Here is a 19,322-nt window from a genome sequence, read left to right on the forward strand (position 1 = left end):
TCATGTGGGAGTGGACGATGCCATCATCTACCTGCTGCAACGAGCTCAGTCTCACCTGGATGGAACCGGTGACTCTGTGAGAATCACTTTCTTTGATTTCTCCAGTGCATTCAACACCATCCAACCACTGCTGCTGAGTGAGAAGCTGCGGGTGGTGGAGGGTGGGGTGGTGGGGGTGGACATGTCCACCGTCTCCTGGATCACTGACTATCTGACAGGCAGACCACAGTTTGTCCGTCTGGGCAGTGTGCTGTCTGATACGGTAGTCAGTGGTACTGGAGCTCCTCAGGGAACTGTTCTGTCTCCTTCCTGTTCACCTTGTACACAACTGACTTCCAGAACAACTCAGAGTCAAGACATCTGCAGAAGTTCTCTGATGACTCTGCAGTGGTCAGTTTATAAGGGATGGACGGGAAGAGGAGTCAGTGGACGGTGTATAAGGGATGGACAGGAGGAGGAGTCAGTGGACGGTGTATAAGGGATGGACGGGAGGAGGAGTACAGGGCAGTAGTGGAGGACTTTATGGAGTGGGCGGGAAGAAATCACCTCCTCCTGAACGTGGCCAAGACCAGAGAGATGATGGTCGACTTCAGGAGGAAGACGACGGCTCCACAACCGCTGAGAGTTCTGGGAGAGGAGGTGGACATGGTGGAGGAGTACAAGTACCTGGTGTCTCCATGACAACAGACTGAACTGGAAGACCAACATCAACGCTGTCTACAAGAAGGTGATGAGTCGACTCTTTTTCTTGAGGAAACTTCGATCCTTCAATGTGTCCAGCAAGATGTTGTAGATGTTCTACCATCTGTTGTGGCCAGTGAACTGTACTTCTAGTAGTCTGCTGGGGGGGCAGCATTGGAGCCGGAGACACCAACAGACTTAACAAACTGGTTAAGAAGGCTGGCCCCATCATTGGCTGCAATCTGGACAGTCTGGAAAAGGTGGTGGAAAGGAGGACGCTGAGGAAACTATTATCCATATTGGATAATCCTGACCACCCTCTCCACCTGCTGCAGGGACAGAGGAGGACGTTCTCCAAAAGACTCCTCCAGCTGCTGTCACAAGGACAGATACAGGAGATCATTCCTGATACAGGAGATCATTCCTGATACAGGAGATCATTCCAGATACAGGAGATCATTCCTGATACAGGAGATCATTCCTGTCCACTGCAATAAGACTGTACAATAACTCACCTCTGGCAAAATCCATCACACAACAATAACACTGTTGGTTGTCTGTTTTCTTGTTTGTTTAAATCTGTGCACTATTGTTTAGTTAGTTTTAAGTTAATTTAATTATTCTATTTTATTTTATTCTATTTATTGTTTATACTGTGCATTTTTATATTTAATATTTTGTACTGTTATTTTATTGCTTTCCTGTACCTATAATGCGGCTGTAGCGAAAGAAATTTCCCCTTGTGGGATTAATAAAGTAACTATCTATCTAATTATTGGTAACCAGTGGTCATATTGGGTAACAAGTGGTAACAAGTGGTTACTCGTAGTACTTATTGGTAACTAGTGGTAATTATTGGTAACTAGTGGTCATCTTTGGTAACCAGTGGTTATCTTTGGTAACTATGGATAACAAGTGGTAAGAAGTGGTACTTTTTGGTAACTAGTGGTAATTATTGGTAACGATTGGTATTTATTGGTAACCAGTGGTCATCTTTGGTAACTATGGGTAACAAGTGGTAACAAGTGGTGCTTTTTGGTAACTAGTGGTAATTATTGGTAACCAATGGTAACTAGTGGCAATAAGCTAATACATCTAGTACCAATGTCAGTACTGTCCGTGACATTTTAAGGCACTTTCACTTTGCTTGATAATGTTTTGTTTCTTTATGCTTCATTACTTCATTGAGATTTGAGTTAAAAACCGTTCCATTTAAGAAGAAACATTTTCCCTCTGAGCTCCTCACATGATTTAATTTTAATGTCACATTTTTGTAAATAATGCTTACACAAAAACATCTCTGATTTATGAAACGTCCAAACTAAAAACATTCGTGCAGCAGAACTTTTTTTTCTCTTGTGACCCCTCAGATTTCCTGGTGAGTCTCAGGAGGGCCCAGACCCTTATGTTGGTAACCTCTGGACTAAACACCTAAACATCCTCTTCTGTTATTAATCAAACCATGTCTTCATTCAGTCTGGGTGGAGACATAAATGTAAACAGTCCCCTCTCCCGTCTCCACCCTCCCCTCCGTCACTCTTCTGCAGCTCGATGCCATGTAAGCCCCGCCCCCAAGTTGACTGGATTGGTTTCTTTATTGTGATGTATGAAACGTTGTCTGTCTGAATCTGTCCCTTTAGCTCTGAACAGAAACGTTCAGTGTTCACTGATTATTTCAGTCATGATGTCATACAAACACGACATGGATGTTACCATGGTTACAGACTTTAAAACACAGTGCTCAGCAGCATACGTGTCTTCTTCAACATGTTCCTTGTATCTGTGATTCCTGAGGTCCTCAGCTCCTTCAGTGGTGTGAACGGCCAACGTGTGTGTGTGTGTGTGTGTGTGTGTGTGTGTGTGTGTGTGTGTGTGTGTGTGTGTGTGTGTGAGTGAGTAGACAGTGTGTGTTGTTACTGTGTACGTTGAGTGTATGTAGACTTCGTCACTTAGTGACTGCGGCTACCTGACTTACCTGGGTTACCTGTCGTCTCCACCAACAGTTCTTCTCTTTTATCTCTATGCTGTCCTTTTCTCTCTCTGCTCTCCTCTCACCCCAACCGGTCGAGGCAGATGGCCGCCCACCTCTGATCCTGGTTCTGTTAACAGATGCTCCGCCCACCTCTGATCCTGGTTCTGTTAACAGATGCTCCGCCCACCTCTGATCCCGGTTCTGTTAACAGATGCTCCGCCCACCTCTGATCCTGGTTCTGTTAACAGATGCTCCGCCCACCTCTGATCCTGGTTCTGTTAACAGATGCTCCGCCCACCTCTGATCCCGGTTCTGTTAACAGATGTTCTCCACCTCTGATCCTGGTTCTGTTGGAGGTTTCTTCCTGTTAAAGGGAGTTTTTCTTCCCTCTTTTGGAGGTTTTTCTCCCTTAAAGAGGAGTTTTTCCCCTCCTAGTTTATGTGGGAATTGTTGAATTGTTGAATTGTTGAATTGTTGAATTGATGAATTGTTGAATTGATGAATTGTTGAATTGTTGAATTGTTGAATTGATGAATTGTTGAATTGTTGGGTTTCTCTGTATAATATTGTAAAGTTCTGCTATAAATACTTTAATGTGTTAAGTGCCATGAAATAACCTGTGTTGTGATTTGGCGCTATATAAATAAAATTGAATTGAATTGAATTGAACCTTGGTTACCTGGGTTACCCGAGTAACCCGAGTTACATTACACATGGTCCAGGTTCTGTCACATTACATTACGCTTTTATCCAAAGCGACTTACAATAAGTTAATTTCAACCATGAGGGTACAAAACCAGAACAACAGCAACAGCAAGAATAAAGAAAATATAACTTCTTCCAGAAAGCCAAACTACAAAGTTCTATCAGTAAGTTCCATGTTAAGATACTAAGTTCTACTATTCAAGGTAAAGTCTGAAGAGGTGTGTTTTTAGTTTGTGGTGGAATATGTTCAGAGTTTCTGCTGTCCTGATGTTGTTGGGGAGCTCATTCTACCATTTAGGAGCAGGGACAGAGGAGGAGGAGGAGGAGGAGGAGGAGCGGAGTGAACGGGCTGGGATGTAGGGTTGGACCATGTCCTGGATGTAGAGGAGGAGGAGGAGGAGGAGGAGGAGGAGCGGAGTGAACGGGCTGGGATGTAGGGTTGGACCATGTCCTGGATGTCGACTGGACCCGATCTGTTCACAGCACGGTACGCAAGTACCAATGTTTGGAAACAGATGCGGGCAGCTACTGGTAACCAGTGAAGGGAGCGGAGGAGGAAAAGGAGGAGGAGAAGGAGGAGAAGGAGGAGAAGGAGGAGGAGGAGCAGAGCAGTGTGAGTGAATCTAGGAGGTTAAAGACCAGTCTAGCTGCTGCATTCTGGACGAGCTGCAGAGGTCGGATGGTACTAACAGGTAGACCTGCCAGAAGGGAGTTACAGTAGTCTAGACGTGAGATGACCAGAACCTGGACCAGAACCTGGACCAGAACCTGCATCTCCTTCTGAGTGAGAAGAGGACGTCTTCTCCTGATGTTGTGCAGCATGTATCTACAGGAACGTGTTGTTGCAGTGATGTTGGCAGTAAGAGAGAGTTGACTGTCGAGTGTCTCCGAGGTTCTTATCAGTCAGGGTCGGGATAACAGAGTTGTTGAAGGTAGTAGTCAGGTCGAGGGTGGGAGAGTCTTTCCCTGGAAGGAAGAGCAGTTCGGTCTTGTGGAGGTTGATTTCCAGGTGGTGTGAGGACATCCACTGAGAGATGTCAGTCAGACAGGCAGAGATTCATGCTGCTACCTGTGTTTCAGATCGGGGGAAAGACAGGATTAGTTGGGTGTCATCAGCATAGCTGTGGTAGGAAAAGACATGCGAGTGAACGACAGAGCCGAGAGAGTTGGTGTACAGAGAGAAGAGGAGGGGACCCAGGACGGAGCCTTGAGGGACACCAGTAGTGAGAGGACAAGGTTCAGACACAGATCCTCTCCAAGTTACCCGGTAGGTGAGGTCGTTGAGGTAGGATGAGAACAGGGAGAGAGCAGAGCCTGAGACACCGAGGTCCTGAAGGAGGAAAGAAGGATCTGGTGGTTCACTGTCAGTTACCTGGGTTACCTGCTGCCATCAACAAGGTGGGTTTCATCCCATCACACAGTCTGATGTCATGAAGCTGCTGTTGCTCAGGACTGTTCCTGTGTGTGTGTGCATGTGTCTCTATGCATTGTATTTGTGTGTGTGTGCGCAGAGGTTGATTAGCTGCAGTGTCGTGTTCCACGTTGAATCGTCTCCTCTGAGCTGACCCGGTTTCTCTGTCTGATTTATTAATTGTTCCTTTTGGACCGAGCGGTTCCCTCCAGAAAAGAAGGAAAACAATACGCTTGTAAATTCCTTTCTGAGCTCAACACCAAGATTCCTGGCAGCGTGAGTTGGCAGTAGTTTGGGAATGTTAAAGAGCGTCTGATGCAGACGCCATGCCTGACGCTGCAGGAAGTTGGATTGTGTGAAGCGGAGGGCGTGATGAGTGGACGTGTCTTCAGGATGGACTGTGGACAGAAGAATCCCCTGAACCTCATACTGATGCTTGTATTACATTTCTCACACTGTCTGTGAATGTTTCTTTACCATCATGAGGAGGCTGATCAACCAGTCTCAGGTGGAAGACCAGACGTCCCGGTCAGTAGACATCCCGGTCAGTAGACATCCTGGTCTGTAGAGGTCCTGGTCTGTAGAGGTCCCGGTCTGTGTAGAGGTTCCGGTCTGTAGAGGTCCCGGTCTGTAGAGGTCCCAGACTCTGTAGAGGTCCTGGTCTGTAGAGGTCCCAGTCTGTGTAGAGGTTCCGGTCTGTAGAGGTTCCAGTCTGTAGAGGTCCCAGTCTCTGTAGAGGTCCCGGTCTGTAGAGGTCCCAGTCTCTGTAGAGGTCCTGGTCTGTAGAGGTCTCAGTCTGTGTAGAGGTCCCGGTCTGTAGAGGTTCCAGTCTGTAGAGGTCCCGGTTCTGGCTGATTTCCCTCATTCATCAGCACACACACACTGAGTGATCAGAGTGACGAATGCTCTCCATTCATTTTATAAATACTTTATTTAAATATTTTTCCAACATGGATTCTACCTTTGAAACTGAGTCTCTCAGAGGTAAACACGTCTTATTTACATGCTGCTCGTTTTTCTCTGTTTTCTGGTCCGGCTCTATTTTTAGAGCACAGTTTGTCTTTGGTGAGTGGAAATGTTTAACACGAGGGGGGGAGCTGCTGCTGGAGGACGCACAGGAAACGGCGAGGTAGAGGACACAGTCACACACATGAAGAACACGTCCTCCGGTCTCGTCACGTCTCTGTCCAACAGGACACGAACCTGTCTGAGGTGGACACAGTCCATGCAGGTTTTAGCACATTAACGCACATGAAGGACACTGAGCAGGACGGCTGACCATTTATATTGAATTATGTTGTCGTGATGTTGCTATGTTGCAGTGTTATTGTGATGTTGTCGTGATGCTGTAGTGATGTTTTAGTGTTGTTATAGTGATGTTATAGTAATGTTGTGGTGATAATGTAGTGTTGTTGTAGTGTTGGTTTAGTGATGCTATAGTCTTGTAGTGATGTTTTAGTGTTGTTGTAGTGATGTTATAGTAATGTTGTAGTGATAATGTAGTGTTGTTGCAGTGTTGGTTTAGTGATGCTATAGTCTTGTAGTGATGTTATAGTGCTGTAGTGATGTTATAGTCTTGTAGTGATGTTGTGGTGTTGTCGTGATGTTATGATGCGGTAGGATGTTGTAGTGATGTTGTAGTGTTGTTGTAGTGATATTGTGGTGATGTAATGACATGATGTTGTAGGGATGTTGTGGTGTTGTTGTGATGTTATGATGTGGTAGGATGTTGTAGTAATGTTGTAGTGTTGTTGTGGTGATATTGTGGTGATGTAATGACATGATGTTGTCGGGATGTTGTGGTGATGTTGTAATGTTGTTGTGATGTTATAGTGTTGTAGTTATAGTCTGGTGATGTAGTGATGTTGTAGTGTTGTAGTGATGTTGTAGTGGTATTGTAGGGATGTTGTAGTGATGTTGTAGTGGTGTTGTAGTGTTGTAGTGGTGTTGTAGTGGTATTGTAGGGATGTTGTAGTGATGTTGTAGTGGTGTTGTAGTGTTGTAGTGATGTTGTAGTGGTATTGTAGGGATGTTGTAGTGGTGTTGTAGTGTTGTAGTGATGTTGTAGTGATGCTATAGTGGTGTTGTGTGATGCTGTAGTGTTGTTGTAGTGGTGTTGCAGATGCTGCGCCCACCTCTGAGTCTGGTTCTGTTAACAGATGCTCCGCCCACTTCTGAGCCTGGTTCTGTTAACAGATGCTCCGCCCACCTCTGATCCTGGTTCTGTTGGAGGTTTCTTCCTGTTAAAGGGAGTTTTTCTTCCCTCTGTTGGAGGTTTTTCTCCCTTAAAGAGGAGTTTTTTCCCTCCTGGCTTATGTGGGAATTGTTGAATTGTTGGTTTCTCTGTATAATATTGTAAAGTCTTGCTGTAAGGACTTTAATGTGTTAAGTGCCATGAAATAACCTCTGTTGTGATTTGGCACTATATAAACAAAGTTGAATTGAATTGAATGTTGTAGTAATGTTGTAGTAGTGTTGTAGTTATGTTGTAGTGATGTAGTGATGTTGTAGTGATGTTGTAGTGATATAGTGATGTTGTAGGGATGTTGTGGTGATGTTGTAGTTTGTTGTGGTGATGTTTTAGTGTTGTAGTTATGTTCTGGTGATAATGTGTTGTAGTGATGTTGTAGTGATGTTGTGGTGTTGCAGTGATGTTGTGATGCAGTAGGATGTTGTAGTGATGTTGTAGTGTTGTTGTAGTGGTATTGTAGTGTTGTAGTGATATAGTGATGTTGTAGGGATGTTGTGGTGATGTTGTAGTTTGTTGTGGTGATGTTTTAGTGTTGTAGTTATGTTCTGGTGATGATGTGTTGTAGTGATGTTGTAGTGATGTTGTGGTGTTGCAGTGATGTTGTGATGCAGTAGGATGTTGTAGTGATGTTGTAGTGTTTTTGTCATGATGTTATAGTGTTGTAGTGATTTTGTAGTGATGTTTTGTCTTGTAGTGATGTTATGATGGGGTCGGATGTTGTAGTGTTGTTGTGGTGATGTGATGACGTGATGTTGCAGGGTGTTGTGGTGATGTTGTAATGTTGTTGTGATGTTGTAGTGTTGTAGTTATAGTCTGGTGATGTTGTGATGCAGTAGGATGTTGTAGTGATGTTGTAGTGGTGTTGTAGTGATGCTGTAGTGGTGTTGTGTGATGCTGTAGTGTTGTTGTGGTGACGCTGTAGTGATGTTGTAGTGGTATTGTGTGATGCTGTAGTGTTGTTGTAGTGACGTTGTAGTGATGTTGTAGTAATGTTGTAGTAATGTTGTGGTGTTGTTGTAGTGATGTTGTTGTGATGTAGTGATGTTGTGTTGATGTTGTAGTGATGTGGTTTTGTAATTAGATGTGATGCGGTAAGATGTTGTAGTGATGTTGTAGTGATCATACCTGCTCCCTCCTCCTTCTCTCCTTCTCTCCATCCCTCTTTCCCTCAATCCTTCCTCTTTATCTCCATTCAATTCAATTCAATTCAATTTTATTCAATTTTATTTATATAGCGCCAAATCACAACACAGGTTATTTCATGGCATTTAACACTTTAAAGTCCTTATAAAAATACTTTACAACACAGAGAAACCAACAATAAAACAATTCAACAATTTAACAATTCCCACATAAGCTAGGAGGGAAAAAAAACTCCTCCTTTTTTGAAAAAACAGAACCAGGATCAGGGGTGGGCGGCCATCTGCCTCGACCGGTTGGGGTGAGGGGAGAGCAGAGAGAGAAAAGGACAGCATAGAGATACAAGAGAAGAACTGTTGGTGGAGACGACAATCACAGAGCAGAGACATGCAGCTCCATGACGGGACATCTGGAAAAGAAAGAACAGAAACTACGCGAGCGAAGGAACTGAATGGAGACAACAGATAATAAGAAGAAACTATGGGAGAGAAGAAGATGGTGAGGTATGAGTCAGTTAAAGAGTAGGAGGAAAGAAAAGAAGCTCAGCATGTAACGAGGTCCTCCAGCAGCCTCGGCCTATAACAGCATAACTAAGGGTTGGTTCAGGTCTACCTGAGCCAGCCCTAACTATAGGCTTCATCAAAAAGGAACGTTTTGAGTCTAATCTTAAAGCTAGAGAGGGTTTCTGCCCCTCCAACACAAACTGGGAGCTGGTTCCACAGGGGAGGAGCCTGAAAACTGAAGCTCCGCCTCCCATTCTACTTCTGGAAACTCCAGGAACCACAAGTAGACCAGCGTACTGAGAGAGAAGTGCTCTGCTAGGATTATATGGATCTTGTCTTCTAATCTCTGTAATAAGATCGTATGATCAATTGTATCAAAAGCAGCACTGAGGTCCAGAAGAACAAGTGCAGAGACGAGTCCATTATCTGAGGCTAATAAAAGGTCGTTAGTAACTTTCACCAGAGCTGTTTCTGTGCTATGATGAACTCTAAAGACTGAACATCTTCAAACAGATCATTCCTTTGTAAATGATCACAAAGTTGATTTGAAACAACTTTTTCAAGGATTTTAGAAATAAACGTCAGGTTGGAAATTGGTCTGTAGTTTCCTAAAACAGCTGATCAAGAGTCGTCTTTTTAAGTAAAGATTTAATTACAGCCACTTTAAAAGCCTGCGGTACATAGCCGGTTACAATAGATAGGTTGATCTGATCTAATATGGAAGTATTAATTAAAGGGAAGACTTCCTTAACAAGTTTAGTTGGGATGAGATCTAACAGACAGCTAGAGGATCCAGATGAAGAAATAATTCTAGTTAACTCAGAGAGCTCAACAGGAGAGAAATGTTCCAAGTTTACATCTGGTCCTACAGTTGCTTTCAGGGCTGCTGTGTTTAACATCACATCAGTGATGGTGTCAGGAAGGGTCGGCCCGATTCTCTCCCTGATAGTAAGAATTTTATTAGTAAAGAAGTTAATGAAGTCATTACTGCTGAGAGCTGAAGGAATAGAGGACTCAACAGAACTGGGACTCTTTGTCAGCCTGCTGCAGTGCTGAAAAGAAACCTGGGGTTGTTCTTGTTGTCCTCTATTAATGATGAATAATATAAAGTTCTGGCCTTACGAAGAGCTTTCTTATATAATATTAGACTCTCCTTCCAGGCAGGTGAAATTCTTCTAAATTAGTGGAACTCCATTTCCTTTCCATCTTTCTAGTCGCTGCCTAGCAGAGCGTAGTTCTGAGTTGTACCATGGAGACAACTTCCTCTGGTTCATGACTCTCTTCTTCAGAGGGGCGACATCATCTAGAGTTGTAGCAGAGATACTGCAGTGTTTTCTACCAGATGATCCACTTGTGTGGGACTAAGATCAACGTAGATGTCTTCCACTGCTTTAACACACGGCATCGAAGAGGATAAACATGTAACTGCTTCCTTAAACTTGGCCACGGCATCATCTGACAGACATCTACTGTAGTGGGATTTATTCCCACATGCTGTGTAGTCCATTATTGTAACTTCAGATGTTAATAAGAAGTGGTCCGACAAAACAGGGTTTGGAGGAAATACTATTACATTTTCAGTTTCCATCCCATATGACAGAACCAACCCTCCTCTTTCTCACCTTCTCTCCATCCTTCTCTCCAGCTCTCCTCTCCGTCTGCCTCCCATTACTCCCTGCCAGCCAGACTTCGGGTTGTAATCTTCAGGATTCGGGTTGTAATAACACGGCTGTGATATGTTTGGACGTCGAGCTCCTAAGAGATGTGTGGAGGTGGACGGATACAGACAGACACGGTAATAAAAGAGACAGAGGAGAGAGTGTGACAGGCCCACTGGATCCTGGGGCTCTTACTGGGCCATGAAGAAACGGTTCTGTTTTTTCTGGACCTGCTGGGCTCCCAGAGAGCAGCTTCAGGAGCTGTAAACCTGCTGACCTCCTAATCTAAACAGAGCTGCAGAGATGAAATGTGGAGCATTCTCTGGCTTCTCTCTAACTGACTACAGCTGCAGGAGGGAGAGGCTGTAAAGGAGCATTCTGCACCTTCTGAGACTCAAACAAAGGAACAACATGTTGTCCCAAAACATGACGGAATGATTTCAGCCTGTTTAACATCAGTGAGTCCCAGGTTTCATCAGCGATGTTTCACAGTTTGGATGCGGAGTACCAACCTGTCAGAGATCGAACTGCTCACTGGAATCAAACAGCTGAAGTGAAACTCACCTCCACGATGTCTGAGAGGTTTACTGGTAACATCACTGATGCCTCGACTTCCAGCCGGGTCGGTACCCTGCAGAACCTTCTCCACTGCCGACACCAGCTCAGCTCCACCACTGTGTTCGGTCTACCATTGAGAACACAACCTGGTACCTGCTACCGCTTGTGGTGTCACCTGGTGACCCTGCAGGCCTCTGATTGGTTGGAGAGATTCATCACAATCACTGCGACCCTGCGAGTGTGTCACTGTGTGTCACTGCATGTGTCACTATGTTTGTGTCACTGCGTGTGTGTCACTGTGTCACTGCGTGTGTCACTGTATGTCACTGCGTGTGTCACTGTGTCACTATGTTTGTGTCACTGTGTGTGTGACTGCGTGTGTGTGACTGCGTGTGTGTCACTGCGTGTGTGTCACTGTGTGTGTCACTGTGTGTGTCACTGTGTGTGTCACTGTGTGTGTCACTGCGTGAGACAGAGACATGATGAAATGATGCTGTCAGACCTCCATCTACACAATGGTCAGTGACACGCTGAAGCTCCTTGGGTCTTCATCTGGTGGTTGTTTCACAATCAGTGCAGTTATTGGCACTCGTTGTCATTTCCTGTGTTTTGTGATATGAACCAGGGTAATATAACATTTACAGAGGTTCCACTGGTTATTGATTTTTGATTATTTGATCGTTGATAATTGAGGGCTGTCTTCACCTCAGTCAGCTCCAGCCATGCGGTCAGCTGTTCTGTGTTTGTCCTGTTATGACTTTCAGTTTTAAACAGCTCCAATGATCCACTCACCATAATCTCCACAGTTTTCCACGTTGAAGGGACAACAGTGGACAACATTGGACATTGATTATAAGGTCAGTTTACTCTTCATAAGCTGCACAACTTCATACTACTCCTACGTCATCTGCGGGGAAAACTATACTTAATGATCATCATCAGACATTTAAATGTAATTTAAATGACCTCCAGTCGCAGTCACAGGGGTCATTGACAGGTGGCATAATAGAAAATGTTGTTCCTTTCTTACAGAGTCCATGTCTCTCTGTACTGGTGGACCACTCTGTTGTAATTATGTTGTAGTGTTGTTGTAGTGTTGTTGTAGTGATGTTGTAGTGTTGTTGTAGTGTTGTAGTGTTGTTGTGGTGTTGAAGTGATGTTGTAGTGTTGAAGTGATGTTGTAGTGTTGAAGTGATGTTGTAGTGTTGTAGTGATGTTGTAGTGATGTTGGAGTGTTGTAGTGATGTTGAAGTGATGTTGTAGTGTTGAAGTGATGTCGCAGTGTTGTAGTGATGTTGAAGTGATGTTGTAGTGTTGAAGTGATGTCGCAGTGTTGTAGTGATGTTGTAGTGATGTTGAAGTGTTGAAGTGATGTTGTAGTGTTGAAGTGATGTTGTAGTGATGTTGTAGTGTTGTAGTGATGTTGTAGTGTTGTAGTGATGTTGAAGTGTTGTAGTGATGTTGAAGTGTTGAAGTGATGTTGAAGTGTTGAAGTGATGTTGTAGTGTTGAAGTGATGTTGTAGTGATGTTGTAGTGTTGTAGTGATGTTGTAGTGTTGAAGTGATGTTGAAGTGTTGAAGTGATGTTGTAGTGTTGAAGTGATGTTGTAGTGATGTTGTAGTGTTGTAGTGATGTTGCAGTGTTGTAGTGATGTAGTGTTATTGTAGCGTTGTAGTGATGTTGTAGTGATGTTGTAGTGATGTAGTGATGTTGTAGTGTTGTTTTGATGGAATGTTGTATTGATGTTGTAGTGTTGTAGTGATGATGTAGTGTTGAAGTGATGTTGTAGTGTTGTAGTGATGTTGTAGTGTTGAAGTGATGTTGTAGTGTTGTAGTGATGTTGTAGTGTTGTAGTGATGTTGTAGTGTTGTAGTGATGTTGTAGTGTTGTAGTGATGTTGAAGTGTTGTAGTGATGTTGAAGTGTTGAAGTGATGTTGTAGTGTTGAAGTGATGTTGTAGTGATGTTGTAGTGTTGTAGTGATGTTGCAGTGATGTTGTAGTGATGTTGTAGTGATGTTGTAGTGATGTAGTGATGTTGTAGTGTTGTTTTGATGGAATGTTGTATTGATGTTGTAGTGTTGTAGTGATGATGTAGTGTTGTAGTGATGTTGTAGTGTTGTATTGATGTAGTGATGTTTTAGTGTTGTAGTGATGTTGTGATGTTGTAGTGATGTTGTAGTGTTGTAGTGATGTTGTTGTAGTGATGTAGTGATGATGTAGTGTTGTTTTGATGGAATGTTGTATTGATGTTGTAGTGTTGTAGTGATGTTGTAGTGTTGTATTGATGTAGTGATGTTGTAGTGATGATGTAGTGTTGTAGTGTTGTTTTGATGGAATGTTGTGTTGATGTTGTAGTGTTGTAGTGATGTTGTGATGTTGTAGTGATGTTGTTGTAGTGTTGTAGTGATGTAGTGATGATACAGTGATGTTGTAGTGATGATGCAGTGATGTTGTAGTGTTGATGCAGTGATGTAGTGTTGAAGTGATGTTGTAGTGTTGTATTGATGTTGTAGTGTTGTATTGATGTTGTAGTGTTGTGTTGATGTTGTGGTGTTGTAGTGATGTTGTGATGTTGTAGTGATGTTGTTGTAGTGTTGTAGTGATGTAGTGATGATACAGTGATGTTGTAGTGATGATGCAGTGATGTTGTAGTGTTGATGCAGTGATGTAGTGTTGATGCAGTGATGTAGTGTTGAAGTGATGTTGTAGTGTTGTATTGATGTTGTAGTGTTGTATTGATGTTGTAGTGTTGTGTTGATGTTGTGGTGTTATTGTAGCGTTGCAGTGATGTTGTAGTGATGTTGTAGTGTTGTTTTGATGGAGTGTTGTAGTGATGTTGTAGTGATGTTGTAGTGATGTAGTGATGATGTAGTGTTGTAGTGATGTTGTAGTGATGTTGTAGTGATGTAGTGATGATGTAGTGTTGTAGTGATGATGCAGTGATGTTATAGTGTTGAAGTAATGTTGTAGTGTTGTACTGATGATGCAGTGATGTTGTAGTGATGTTGTAGTGTTGTAGTGATGATGCAGTGATGTAGTGATGTTGTAGTGTTGTAGTGATGATGTAGTGTTGTAGTAATGATGCAGTGATGTTGTAGTGTTGAAGTGATGTTGTAGCGTTGTAGTGATGATGCAGTGATGTTGTAGTGATGATGCAGTGATGTTGTAGTGATGTAGTGATGTTGTAGTGTTGTAGTGATGATGCAGTGATGTTGTAGTGATGTTGTAGTGTTGTAGTGATGTTGTAGTGATGTTGTAGTGATGTTGTAGTGTTGTAGTGATGATGCAGTCATGTTGTAGTGTTGAAGTGATGTTGTGTTGTAGTGATGTTGAACTCTGCTCCATCCCATCATTCTAACATGCTCAGAGAGCTGCAGTTTGCGTGTTGGTGTGCAGGCTCCTCCTCTCATCACGTTGACACACGGAGATTTCACAATTTGCGGTGGCGGCTCTGTTTCCTGTTTCAGGCTGGATTGTCCTGAAAGCCGGGCCAGTGTGCGCCTCCTTCCTCTGTCTCTGTGTATTTAACTTCAGGTTAAATTTTGATTGTAGAAACACGTCTTTCTTTTGAGCATCCCTGCCTGCTTTGGCTGCTGCCTTCATCGCTCTGATAATTTTATGGGTTATACATTAGGCTGAGCATCGGTACCTGTCTGGAACTAAAATATGATGTGTGGATTATATAATGTTTGGGGTGTGTAGTGAATTGGTAATTTTCTTTTGTTGATTATGTAAATGCATGATTTCCTTGAGAGATTTGTGTCCTTTGGTTGAGAACTTTGATGGAGTGGTCCTGTTTGGGGTGCACTCAGAATGGCCGTGTTTAAGAAAGGACGTTTTGTTAGTGAGGGGCTCTGTGGGGGGAATGACTCCATAATGAAGTGCTTGAAGTGCTCTCGGGCCCTGGAGGGACATTAGTCTCCATGGGGACCAGGGAGGAGGTGTGTCTACATGGACTGCAGAGAAGGCTGCAGCTCCACACTGATACGAGTTCTGACCAGCTGAGATACTGAATAATCCCAAGTTAACCACTCATACTTTGTCTTTTTTTTATTTGGGTATATTGTACAGATTTGGAAGAATAGTTTTATTCCAACATGTTACTTTCAGTTTTCAGTGAATGACTGACATCCGTCCATCAGCTCAGTGTCCACACAGTGACAAGTGTTTGTCATTATGAACTTCTTAATTCTCCTTCCTTTGGTTTTGTGTGTATCACATCACTGTTCACACTGTTTGCTCTCTCAGTGCCATCAACATCATCTAGCAATGGTCTTCTATACCCAACCAAATACATCTCTACCATTGTCCTCCAAATGTATTAATTGAAGATATTATAAGGAGTACAATCTTGTGAGAACTGTGTGGAAGCAGGCACGCCATCATTCAGGATTTCAGATGGGTGTTTAACTGTAAGGTGTTTCCAGGTGTGCTGATGGAGAGTCCTGTGATCCACAGTAGGTTTAATGTGATCAGTCTCTACAGCTCTTGTGTTTACAGTGTTTTCCAGTTGTGACATAAAGCAACGCTGGGAAGCTTTAGTTTCTTTGTTGAAAATGAGACTATTGTCTTTCTTAGATGTTTAATTGATGGTAACAGGAGCAGTGACCCGGTTAGACAGAAGGTTGGTTATGATGATCAATATTCAACATATATAAACAGTAGATAATCTGCACATCTTCACTGAGTGAAGACGTTTAATTGTGGTGTGATGGGACCACGTCCACACACACTCCTAACCTTCCCAGTGCTACCCACAGCTCAATGATATGTTTGGCTGGCTTCCCCCTCCTCCTCCTCTGACAGAGGATCCTTTGCTGTCAGCAGGGAGGTTAAATCACCTGAGGTAGATCCTCCATCAGGATGAACACACTGCAAGGTCTCCACTTCAGGTCATTGGATCCTACCTGTTCTCATCAGTACATATTTTATAGTGTTTTATGAATATGAATATGAATATGAATATGAATATGAATATGAATATGAATATAAAAGGACGGACGGACGGATGGGCGGGCGGGCGGGCGGGCGGCCGGCCGGCTGGGCGGGCCAGCGGGCGGGCGACTGGGGACAAAACAGAGGGAGACACACCAGGGTCAGACAGGGATCCTGACAAATAGTGACAATAGTAAGAACAGTAACAATAGTAAGAACAGTAACAATAGTAACAACAGCAACAATAGTAACAATACTAACAAGAGTAACAGTAGTAGCAACAGTAACAGTATTAACAACAGTAACAGTAACAGGAGGACGCTGAGGAAACTATTATCCATGTTGGATAATCCTGACCACCCTCTCCACCTGCTGAAGGGACAGAGGAGGACGTTCTCCAAAAGATTCCTCCAGCTGCTGTCACAAGGACAGATACAGGAGATCATTCCTGATACAGGAGATCATTCCAGATACAGGAGATCATTCCTGATACAGGAAATCATTCCAGATACAGGAGATCATTCCAGATACAGGAGATCATTCCAGATACAGGAGATCATTCCTGATACAGGAGATCATTCCAGATACAGGAGATCATTCCTGATACAGGAGATCATTTCTGATCCAGGAGATCATTCCTGTCCACTGCAATAAGACTGTACAATAACTCACCTCTGGCAAAATCCATCACACAACAATAACACCGTTAGTTGTCTGTTTTCTTGTTTGTTTAAATCTTTTCAGTATTGTTTAGTTAGTTTTAATTTAATTTAATTATTCTATTTTATTTTATTCTATTTATTGTATATACTATTTTTACTGTTGTTGTATTGCTTTCCTGTACCTATAATGCTGCTGGAGTGAAACAATTTCCCCTTGGGGATTAATAAAGTAACTATCTATCTATCTATCTATCTATCTATCTATCTATCTATCTATCTATCTATCTATCTATCTATCTATCTATCTATCTATCTATCTATCTATCTATCTATCTATCTATCTATCTATCTATCTATCTATCTATCTATCTATCTATCTATCTATCTATCTATCTATCTATCTATCTATCTATCTATCTATCTATCTATCTATCTATCTATCTATCTATCTATCTATCTATCTATCTATCTATCTATCTATCTATCTATCTATCTATCTATCTATCTATCTATCTATCTATCTATCTATCTATCTATCTATCTATCTATCTATCTATCTATCTATCTATCTATCTATCTATCTATCTATCTATCTATCTATCTATCTATCTATCTATCTATCTATCTATCTATCTATCTATCTATCTATCTATCTATCTATCTATCAACAGTAGTAACAACAGTAACAGTAGTAACAATACTGACAATAATAACTATCAACAACAGCAACAGTAGTAACAGTAGCAACAATAGTCACAATAGTAACAATAGTAACAGCAGTAACAATCATAACAGTATTAACAGTAACAACAGTAACAGTAGCAACAACAGTAACATTATTAACAGTAGCAACAGCAGTAATAGTCATAACAATAGTAACAGTAGTAACAACAGTAACATTATTAACAGTAGTAACAACAGTAACAGTAGCAACAATATTCCCAACAGCAACAATAGTAACAATACTAACAAGAATTACAGTAGTAGCAACAGTAACAGTAGTAACACTAGTAACAATACTAACAATAGTAACAGTAGCAACACCAGTAACAGTAGTAACAATAGCAACAGTCGTAACAATAGCAACAGTCGTAACAATAGTAACAGTAGTAACAATAGTAACAGTATTAACAGTTGTAACAACAGTAACAGTAGCAACAATAGTCACAATAATAACGGTAGCAACAACAGTAACAGTAGTAACAATAGTAACAGTCATAACAATAATAACAATAGTAACAGTAGTAACAACAGTAACAGTATTAACAATAGTAACAGTAGCAACAATAGTCACACTAGTAGCAACAGTAACAGTAGTAACAGCAGCAACAATAGTAACAGTATTAACAGTAGTAACAACAGTAACAGTAGTAACAGCAGCAACAATAGTAACAGTATTAACAGTAGTTACAACAGTAACAGTAGTAGCAATAGTCACAGTAGTAACAATAGTAACAATAGCAACAGTAGTAATAATAGTAACATCAGTACCAATAAGAATAACTGAAGTAATACAAACAACAACTAAAATCAAAAGCAACAAATGTCAGTCTAAGATCTTTTTTTCTGGAGCACCTGTATGTAAGTCAGTGTTTACGTTTGTGTTGATGTTTGTGTTTGCGGTTTAGATAGATATCATTTGAGACAATTTTGTGATTACATATAATAGGTAGGGTATGTATGACAAGTATGATATGTATCACATATGTAACATGTATGACTGCATGTATGATGGATGTGTCAGCGTATGGGGATGTTGTTTGTTTGTTTCCTGGCATTCACTAACAGGGAAAATCAAAATTAAGACGAAGACTGTTGATAAACGGTCCAGGTCACCAGAAATGGAGACTTTTTTTTTTCAATTGATAAATGTTCTGAGAGGAGATTCAGCCAGTGAAGGACGTTGATGGTTGTAGAGAAACAGGCTGATTTAAAGTGTCCAATCAGACAGACGTCCCCCACGCTCTGTCCATCTCAGGGTTGTTAACGTCTCCATGTCTGTGTCCGTCCCCCCCACAGATGGAATGAACTGCATGAACAAGAACCACGGCTGTGCCCACATCTGCAGGGAGGCTCCAGGTAAAGGGGGCGTGTCCTGCGAGTGTCGACCTGGATTTGAACTGGCCAAGAATCAGAAGGACTGCACACGTATGTAACACACAACTACACACACACAGACACAGACACATGTATGTAACACACAACTACACACACACAGACACACACAGAGACACGTACAGTGGAGGAAATCATTATTTGATCTCTTGCCGATTTTGTAGGTATACCCACTGGCAAAGAAATTAATGGTCTATAATTGTAATGGAGGTTTATTATAACAGAGACATAATATCAAAAACAAAAATCCAGAAAATCACACCATATAAAAGTTCTAAATTGATTTGCATCTGATTGTGAAATAAGTATTTGATCCCGTAGCAGAACATGACTCAGTACTTGGTGGAGAAAGCGTTGTTGGCGAGGTCAAAGGTCACAGGTCAGAGGTCAGGCGTTTCTGGTAGTTGGTCTCCAGGTTTGAACATCTCAGGAGGGATGTTGTTCGCTCCTCTTTGCAGATTCTCCAAATCCTTCAGGTTTCCAGGCTGTTGCTCGGCAACAGGAAGCTTCAGCTCCCTCCACAGATGTTCTCTGGGACGAAGGTCCGGAGACCGGCTCGGCCTCTCTGTGACCTTCATGTGCTTCTTTTTGAACCAGTCCTTTGTTGTCTCGTCGTATGTTTTGGGTCATTGTGGTGCTGAAGACCCGTCCACGACCCGTCTTTAGTGTCCCAGCTGAGGGAAGAGGTCATCCCACAAGATGTCCCGGTACGTGGCCCCGTCTGTCCTC

General features: G+C 42.3%; 1 protein-coding gene across 8 annotated transcripts in view; it reads left to right on the plus strand.

Moving 5' to 3' along the window:
* scube1 (signal peptide, CUB domain, EGF-like 1) overlaps positions 1-19,322 on the plus strand; it is a 155,635-nt gene that overhangs the window by 37,083 nt on the left and 99,230 nt on the right. For 4 of the 8 annotated variants that reach the window (XM_069156325.1, XM_069156320.1, XM_069156318.1 and 1 more), the window contains one exon: positions 18,498-18,626. In XM_069156325.1, the coding sequence (XP_069012426.1) occupies positions 18,498-18,626 (129 nt within the window). Of the gene's footprint in view, positions 1-5,942; positions 8,664-10,308; positions 11,029-11,643; positions 11,737-18,497; positions 18,627-19,322 lie in introns of those variants that run through there. The other 4 variants (XM_069156322.1, XM_069156319.1, XM_069156323.1 and 1 more) reach the window with 4 other exon arrangements.

This window comes from Embiotoca jacksoni, unplaced genomic scaffold (assembly GCF_022577435.1).
Source record: "Embiotoca jacksoni isolate LCO1_2020_lvr unplaced genomic scaffold, fEmbJac1.0.p SCAF_21, whole genome shotgun sequence".
NCBI lineage: Eukaryota > Metazoa > Chordata > Actinopteri > Embiotocidae > Embiotoca > Embiotoca jacksoni.